General features: G+C 43.6%; 1 protein-coding gene across 1 annotated transcript; it reads left to right on the top strand.

Moving 5' to 3' along the window:
• Positions 1-581: 581 nt before the first annotated feature.
• Positions 582-6,058, top strand: LOC133508064 (uncharacterized). The gene is made up of 5 exons (XM_061833769.1): positions 582-791; positions 3,120-3,761; positions 4,292-4,587; positions 4,907-5,034; positions 5,667-6,058. The coding sequence occupies exons 1-5, from the start codon at positions 695-697 to the stop codon at positions 5,845-5,847; spliced, it is 1,344 nt and encodes a 447-aa protein (XP_061689753.1). The 5' UTR covers positions 582-694; the 3' UTR covers positions 5,848-6,058.
• Positions 6,059-9,259: the final 3,201 nt, after the last annotated feature.

Below are 9,259 nucleotides of genomic sequence, written 5' to 3'. Positions count from 1 at the left end.
GCAGACTTAAGTAAACAGTACACTTCAGTTGTTTAGTTTTACTTCTCCGATCGAAAAACTTTTCCTGTTTTTTCGACTTCCTTTTTTTTTTTTTTTCCAACTGAGCTGCACGTCCCTTATTTTACAGCTGGAAAAATGCTTCGAAATAATGGTCTTATTTATTGTAGATCGCAAAAAAAGCTGTCAAGGGAATGGAGGTGTGTAGACTTTTTATTTCAGCTGCATGTATCTCTTGCTCTTTCCATGCGTCCACCCAGTTCAGCCTCAAGGAGCCCCCCCCCCCCTTCTCCCTGCCCCACCCCCGTAGGAAACTGCAACAGCGTGATGCTTGTGTGGTTTGCACATCTGCCTCAGGGATCAAAATTTTGGGCTGAAATACCAGCTCGCAGAAAGAAACGAAACGGAAACTCATCCATCGAGCTTTTCGGTTGACCCCTTCTTTAGCAGCTCGATGAAATCCGCGTGAAACAGTGTCCCGCTGCTTTTGTCCATTCGGTATTTGGGCTTGGCGAGTTTCCAGGTTTGTGTGTGTGTGTGTGTGTACACAAAAGAGGATGCGAGAAACTCGCAGAAACGAAACTTAAGCGAGCAGGAAGTGAAAGTGCGGCCGTGCTCCGTACGGACGCTGGTTGCGAGGACTCAGAGGACCTCGGAGAAGGCAGACGTGCCACAGAGACGGCGTCTGACGCTCCAGATGGAGATGAAAAAGAGTTCTTTCTTCACCCTGATGGGGGTGATGATGTTCGTCATGGAGACCCCCGGAGAAGAACTCGGGTCGATGTGGACCACGGGTACTGTTTGTGACCATATATGGCTTTGCGCTTAGAACGTCCCCTCTTTGTTATTTATAATCTCTGGTTTTAGTGCTACCATAAGAAAGTAGATCTTGTTCCTTGTTGCTTGGACGAGGATTTTTTTTAAATTGTCTAGAATCTAAAACACTTTTGCCAAATTGTAAGATTTTATCCAGGAATAACATTTCAGCAAAAATGTTGGTAAGATTTCTCATTCTTTGCAGAGGATAAAGAATACATCTATCCATCCAGCCATTATCTGAGCCGCTTGCCCTCACATGGGTCACAGGGATTAAAAAAAAAAATACAGTATATGTGCATGTGTATTGTGATATTTGTCATGATGTGTTTTTGAGATGTGTTTTTCTGTCGTTTGCGTTAAAAAAATCCATGATTAAAACAAGGGATGTCAAAATCATGTATGTCAGGGGCCACATCGTCGTTATGCTAATTTATTTAATCATCTCATATAATTGCATACAGTATGTACAACAAATGGGGCTAGAAAGAGTACCACAGATACATTATTTGCCTTGAGGATGCTCGTGGAAAAGTACAGAGAAGGTCAGAAGGAGCTACATTGTGTCTTTGTGGATCTAGAGAAAGCCTACGACAGAGTACCAAGAGAGGAACTGTGGTACTGCATGCGTAAGTCTGGTGTGGCAGAGAAGTATGTTAAAATAGTACAGGACATGTATGATGGCAGCGGAACAATGGTGAGGTGTGCCTTAGGTGTGACAGAGGAATTTAAGGTGGAGGTGGGACTGCATCAGGGATCAGCTCTGAGCCCCTTCCTGTTTGCAGTGGTAATGGATAGGCTGACAGATGAGGTTAGACTGGAATCCCCTTGGACCATGATGTTCGCAGATGATATTGTCATATGCAGTGAAAGCAGGGAGCACGCAGAGGAACAATTGGAAAGATGGAGACATGCACTGGAAAGGAGAGGAATGAAGATTAGCTGAAGTAAAACAGAATATATGTACGTGAATGTGAGGGGCGCAGGAGGAAGAGTGAAGCTTCAGGGGGAAGAGATAGCGAGGGTGGACGACTTCAAATACTTGGGGTCAACAATCCAGAGCAAAGGTGAGTGTGGTAAGGGAGTGAAGAAACGGGTCCAAGCGGGGTGGAACAGTTGGCGGGAGGTGTCTGGTGTTCTATGTGACTGAAGAGTCTCCTCTCGGATGATGGGCAAAGTTCAGAAAACAGTGGTGAGCAGTTTGGATAGGATTAGAAATGAGCTCATTAAAGGGACAGCCAAAGTTGGATGTTTTGGAGACAAGGTTCGAGAGAGCAGACTTAGATGGTTTGGACAAGTTCAGAGGTGAGAGAGTGAGTATATTGAAGATGGAGCTGCCAGGCAAAAGAGCGAGAGGAAGACCAAAGAAAAGGTCGATGGATGTTGTGAGGGAGGACATGAGGACTGTGGGTGTTCGAGAGGAGGATGCACGAGATAGGCTTAGATGGAAAAAGATGACATGCTGTGGCGACCCCTAACGGGACGAGCCAAAAGAGAAAGAAGAAGAAGAAATATGTACAACAAATTCGTCAAGAGGTAGTTTTAAAATCAGAAGCCTAGAAAAACAGTTGTTTTTCAGAGGGCACTGTTACCAAAATAATTCTTTGCAATATCTCATTGTAATTATACTACAACCCAATTCGAAATTTGGATTTGCTTTCACGGGGCACATAGGATGAGAGTGCAGGATGGATCTGGGCCCCCGTGCCACAAGTTTGCCACTGAAGGGTTCTAAATCAATGGTATTACCTGGTACTAAATTACTATCTATGGAGATTTGTTGTTAGCATTATACTAACAGCACTCATCAGCCAAAGCTGAAAAATTGTGGTTATTTTAAATCCCCATCATGTAGTTCTCCTCTTTGTTGTATGTTCAGTTTCTGAAAAATAGTCCCCCCCCCCCTCCTTTGGTCAAATTGTTGACCATCTGCCGAACTTGCCGCTTGTTGTGAAGTGATTTGAGTTCACTGCCACCATGTAGCTTTTGTACACTTTTGTACACGGTGTGGCATCTCTGGATGGTCAGAACCACTGCACACAATGATTAACCTTGAAAGAATTTGACTTGAGTCTCGTAAGATGATCACATTTCAATGCATCCCTCTGTCCACTGCATCCCAAATCTTTCCTAACGACAAGTGAAGGCGTAAAATGTGGTTTAAAATAATATATCTATTATTGGAGATAGGCTAAGATGGAAAAAGATGACACGCTGTGGCGACCCCTAGCGGGACAAGCCGAAAGGAAAAGAAGAAGATTTTTTGATGCTGACGTATTGACCTGTTTTTGTCTTTTGCTCTGCAGATTCACCGCCCAATTTAAACGGGAAGATGATCACCTTAGCTTCTAACGGTAGAGGAGGCGAAGGAGGCGTGTCCTTTTACCCGCCTTACTTCTCTTTCGACCGTAACAAAGCTTGGGCCGACTCAACCGAGGCTTACCCGACCAGAGCCTACCCAACCAGGGCTTACTGGAAGTGGAACTACCCAACCGGAGCCTACTGGACCAAGTATTACCAAACCAAAGCCTCGCCGACCAGAGCCTACCCAACCAGGGCTTACTGGAAGTGGAACTACCCAACCGGAGCCTACTGGACCAAGTATTACCAAACCAAAGCCTCGCCGACCAGAGCCTACCCAACCAGGGCTTACTGGAAGTGGAACTACGCAACCGGAGCCTACAGGACCAAGTATTACCAAACCAAAGCCTCGCCGACCAGGGCCTACCCAATCAGGCGCTACTGGCGCAGGAACTACGCAACTAGGGACTACTGGGCCAGATACTACCCAACCAGGGCCTTCCCAACCAGGCCCTATCCAACTGAAGCCTATCCGACCACGGCCTCCCCAACTGCAGCCTACCCGACTAGAGACACAACATGGTCCTACTCATCCAGTTATGCGACCTTGTCCTACCCTGGATGGACTACAGGGGCCACGACTGTAGGTGAGAGGAATCCATCTTTCAGTATAATTCATCTATCTGTTTATCCATCTCTACCCTTTCATCCATCTGTCTGTAAGCTATCATTCACCATGGATCCATCTGTCCATCGAAACAGCCATCGACCCATCCACCTGAATTCTCATCCATCAATCTATTGCAAGATCTATCCATCTCTCTAGCCGTCTATGATAATCATTTGATCTAGCCGTTCATCTAACATCCATCCCTACATGAATCAATCATCTATTTATCATCATTCCATCATTATTTAGCCATTTATCCATCTGTCTTTCCACCATCAATCTCCATCTCTATCCAACTCAGATACATTTATCTGTTTTTCCCGTTTTTGTTCACCTTTTGTATCTGAACCCTCTTTCCATCCTTCTAAATCTATCAGTCTATCTTTTTTCTTTAATCTGTCTTTCCATGCATCCATCTAGCCGTTGATTTAGCAACCTAGTGGCGCTATGATACGTACAATATTATGGGAGTCCGCTATCGCCACTGACCCTTCCCCGAACCCGAAGGTGTGACCGTGTGTCTGCGCTACCTGTTGGACCGTGAGACGTCGTCGTCCAGCATCTTCACCCTCAGCCCGTCCAACCCGACCGCCATTACGCTGTCCTTGGACTACGACGGCAGCTACCGGGTGAGCTGGCGCTCCTCCTACTTGAGCGTGAGGCTGAAGGCCGACGTGAGGATGTGGCCTGGCATCAAGGACGACCTGTGGACAAGACTCTGCCTCACCGTGGACACCGTCCGTGGGGTGGTTCAGGTCTTCAGCGGACCCTACATGAGCGTCAGGAAGATGGTGCCCGGCAAGGTGTGTGACTTTCCTTCCACCGATCTGATCCGTCCTTCTATCATCTCTCCAACTGTGCATCCATCTGTGTTTATCGGGCTATCATGACTCCGTCTATTCCTCTGTACAAAGATCTACCCAACCATCGTCTGTCTTGTCTATCCATCGATCCGTCTGTCTTTGCATCACTCCCGTCGATCCGCCTGCCTCTTTCCGTCCGTTTCCACGTGGAATAGTAGTTTGAATCTTGATCGAATGAATGTATGAGCTTGAAGTTGAAATTCAACTCGTAAGTCAAGGCATAACTCCATTACGATGAAGACCTTTCGTGTGCGTTCAGTACGTGTGGTCAGGCGAGCCCGTGATCAGCATGTCGGGTGTGGACGGTCAGGTGACGGACCTGCAGATGTGGGATTACCCGCTGACATACAACACCATACTCAACTACATGACCCGGCCCGGCTACGGGTGAGTATTTCAATAGTTCATTTAAGACCAAGCCTATTTTAACTCACAATAATTGAGCAGGGTAAGAATTAAGGTCCTCGTTTCAGGACTTGGCGACACGGTGAATCAGCTGGTGAAGCGTTAACCCCACAGTTCTGAGGACCCGGGTTCGATCCCGGCCCCGTCTGTGTGGAGAACATTGATTGGACACTCTAAATTGGCCCAAGGTGTGATTGTGAGTGCGGCTGTTTGTCTCTGTGCGCCCTGCGATTGGCTGGCGACCAGTTCAGGGTGTGCCCCGCCTCTTGCCCGTTGACAGCTGGGATAGGCTCCAGCACTCCCCACGACCCTTGTGAGGATAAGCGGCAAAGAAAATGGATGGATTTCTGGACTTGGGACTTGCATAAACCTTACGAGTGACTCGAAAAATTTTAAACATGGAAAAGTTTGATGCCATTTAACAGAAATTTTTTGAGTTTTTGCACCCAATTTCCGATTATTAATTATTCATTTTCCCCATCTAATCCAAATCTTTTTATGTTGGAAACGTTTTGTTGCAACTGGCAGGAACCGTCCACCAAATTTCCCTACAAATTCACTGGAAGGTTTTAATGAAATTCTCCGTTTTTAAAAATGTTCTTTCTTCTTGCAAGCTGGCCCACAGGCTCGGTTCTGACGTGGTCCAACATCAGGTACTCGCTGACGGGGCGGACCCTGGTGGAGGACACCTATGAGCGAAGGGAGGCGACTAAAAGCCACAAAACCAAGAACGGCAAGAAGAACAAAAAGAAGGCAAAAGAAGGAAAAGGAAATCATTTGAATTCTTTTTTTTGAGCCCTCAATGGCATGTATTTTTACAATGGTGTATCAATCATCTTTTATACATTTTTGCTATTTTTTTTAAATCACCAAATAGTTAAGAATAAACGCATGGCATAAGAAATGGCGGCAAATGTTTTTTTTTTTGTTCTCCATCTAAAAATCACTTAGTTCTTTTGTACGATTACCGAAATGTTAAAACTGTTCAAAAAATGTTAAAATGATAAAATTTGAAGAAAATAAAGAATATACATTACATAATTATTGTGCGTTTCTTTCGGCTTGTCCCTTCCGGGCTTGCCACAGCGTATCATTTCAGATGAACGCATATGTATGTTTGGCACAATTTTTACGCCGGATTCCCTTCCTGACGCAACCCTTCTCAGGGAGTGGAGGCCCCAGTGGGATATGAACCCACAACCCCTGGTTTACCAAACCAGTGTGCTCTAACCACTGAGCTACGGGGCCTCTCATAATTAGAATAAGTCTGAAAATCAAAAAAATGAAAAACGTTATTACTTAAAAATAAAAAAAATAGCACGGCATGTAAAGAGGTGACTATTAAACATTTTGTAATCAAAGAAATACAAAATATTTTATTTTAGTGCATAATAAAAATGGTTAAAAATATTTTTAAAAGTCAATCAAACAAATGTTCCAAAAATAATATAAAAAGTTTAAAATAAGATTATTTCTAAGTGATAATAGTATTATATACTGTAAATAATGGAATTCAGTATTTCCAGTATAATTTAACAAATAAGTTATAGAATAAAACTGAAAAACACATTTCTTAATGATTGATATTTTAAAATAAAAAGCCTACCAAATTTTAAAAATTACATAAAATGGTAAACGTTTCAATCAATGTTTTAAAGGCACGTATTTTGCAAACGCTTTTTTAAATATTCAAAAACCCACAAAAAAATTGCATCTAGTGGGGAGTTCCAGTTCGGCTGAGATTACATGAAAATGTTTATTTCACATGAAAAAAAGTGTAGAAGAAAATGGTGAATCAAATGAAAAAGCTAATTAAAAAAATATACATTTACCAATTAAAATGGCTTCCAAAAATGACAGTCAACTAAAAAAAAATACTAAGGCGGACAGGCAGTGCATGGACGCCCCCTCCCATGCAGTCAAGAGTCCTTCAGGCCCTGCCTGGCAGTCAGTTTGGAAAGAATCCTTTTTTTTTTTTTTTCCAATTCCTATTCCGTTTTTTTCTTTTGGTGGTGGCAGGAGTTCACCCACTAATTCGTTACGTGGACAGACAGGTCAGTTTTACAAAGTGCCTTTTTCCATTTTTCATCGTCTTTAGTCCCTTTCTAACTTCCCCCTTTACTAATCATTGCCACTTCCTGGTCCATCACACTTGCCCTTTCTGCTCTTCCTTCATCCAAGTATTCTTTCCATCTATTTAAGCACACTACTAGCAGCACTCAACACATTTCCATCTCTATCCTTAATCAGCCTTACCTGCTGCACATCCTTCCCATCTCTATCCCTCTGTCTGGCCAACCCTGTAGAGATCCTTTTCTCCTCCTTTCGTGTCCAAACTGGTGTACATGTCATCATATGCCTCTTGTTGAGCCTTCAACGTATTCCTTTCGCCTCTCCTCAGTGTCTCACTTCTTCTTTGCTAACCTCTTTCTTTGTATGACTTCCTGTATTTTGGGGTTCCACCACCTAGTCGACGTCTCCCCTTTCCTACTCGAAAACACACCAAGTACTCTCTTGCCTGTCTCTCCGATCACCCTCCCCGAAGCTCCTCCAGTCCATCGAGAGCCTGTCTCACCTCTTTCTGAAAGGCCGCCTGACGTTCTTCCTTTCTCAGCTTCCACCGCGTGGTTTTCTACTCCACCTTTGTCTTGTTAATCTTTCCACCCCGCCACCAGGGTAATCCTTTCATGACTATCGTTTTCCTGTCTTTGAACGTTTTCGGCACTTACCTTCAAACATATTTAATGTACTTAGAAACAAAACATGAAAATTACTTTAATGCGACTTTAAAGTGCCGCTATCATGAAATGCATGATTTTTTTTTTTTTTTTTTTTTTTAGGATGTGTCAAGTTGTCTTTAACTCCCTCAGTTCGTTGCCCCAACTTGATCTTCAAACGCATGAAAAACTCAAATCTTGTGATGTTTAAGGTGATTAGAGGTTGAAAACCTTGAACAAAGAAGCACATTGAACACATTGCATAAGCTTTAGTTTAAATAAATGGGTAATCAAAGCATTACTTTAACCCGAGTAATCACATTTTAAGTAAATCAATGGCATACATTTAAGGATTCAAAAGTAACAAAGTAAATAAGCACCATAACTGATTGAATAAATCAAACAAAAGCATCCACTTTGTCTCCATGAATACTCTAGATTAATTCAGAAGTTAGACAAACACAGAGAACATAGTTTGTAGCTGAAATGAAACAAATTAACCAATTAGCATCCAAGTCCTTTCCCGACCAGTTGCGTCTGACCGAAAACAGAGGGGTGCCTTTCTGAGTTTTTGAGTTGTTTGTTAGTGATTTATTCCTTTTGCTGGTAGGCTTTCTTTGTTCCACACAAGCTCACATGCTGTCTGTGAGCAATATGGCCTCTGACAGGAAGTTTGAAGAGTTGTGTGATTGAGGTTTCTCTGCCCCCTGCAGGTCTGGAGGGGGGACAGGTGCTCTTCCTGTTAGTTGACTTGACAGTATGTTATTAATGGAAAAACAGGCAGCCGGTACGGACCCATCCGGCTTTTCACCACACAACATGATTTTGGCCTATATGGCTTTTTTAAAATCCCGCCATGAAAATCCTCTCAAGGGATTTGTTTTGGAGAAGAAGCAGGAAGTGACGTTAGTAGCAGATGCCCACTCAAGCGGTCTCGTATGTTTCTACGGGTTTTAAATGCTGGAAGGTAGCTCTTTGTTCCTTCGTGTTAGCCAAAATACCGGCTCGTTGTATTTCTGGATATTGTTCGAACACTCGGGAGAATGGATTCAGTCATTCATTCATACTTTTCGTCGTGAACACTGGATTGCACGGGTGCAAAGGACGAGCGCTTCGTGGGTTCAAAATGACAGGTAGGTGTGTATACAGTTACTAAAAAAAATAATTGTTTGGGAGGGGGGGGTAATCCTCTCAGAATGTAACAAAAGATCCGCGCACATAAGTCAGGGGTGCCAAATGTGTCAATGTTTCGTCACCGGCCGGGCTGGCTCATACATACTGTCTGGGAGTCTGTTGTTAGTTAAAAGTGATCCGCATATCATCTAAATATGGCTCGAAACGATAGGGTAATATTGCCCCGGTTACGTCACTCGATTGTCAGATGTTCTCTTCTTTGAAAAGAGCTTCTGTGTCCATCGTAGGTGGCACAGCGTATTCTCAGTGGCGTATGTCGCGGTGTGACGTAATGAACAGACGACGCAGGCAATATG

Source organism: Syngnathoides biaculeatus, chromosome 10, assembly GCF_019802595.1.
Source record: "Syngnathoides biaculeatus isolate LvHL_M chromosome 10, ASM1980259v1, whole genome shotgun sequence".
Classification (NCBI taxonomy): domain Eukaryota; kingdom Metazoa; phylum Chordata; class Actinopteri; order Syngnathiformes; family Syngnathidae; genus Syngnathoides; species Syngnathoides biaculeatus.
The sequence above is the reverse complement of the archived record's forward strand: the minus strand, read 5'-3'. Positions and strand labels throughout refer to the sequence as shown.

Excerpts from the sequence above, each read along its gene's own strand:
- LOC133508064 (XM_061833769.1), top strand. The coding sequence starts at position 695 with ATGGAGATGAAAAAGAGTTCTTTCTTCACCCTGATGGGGGTGATGATG. Across the intron at positions 3,762-4,291 it reads TACAGGGGCCACGACTGTAG|GTGTGACCGTGTGTCTGCGC; the intron begins GTGAGAGGAATC and ends CCGAACCCGAAG. Across the intron at positions 5,035-5,666 it reads ATGACCCGGCCCGGCTACGG|CTGGCCCACAGGCTCGGTTC; the intron begins GTGAGTATTTCA and ends TCTTCTTGCAAG.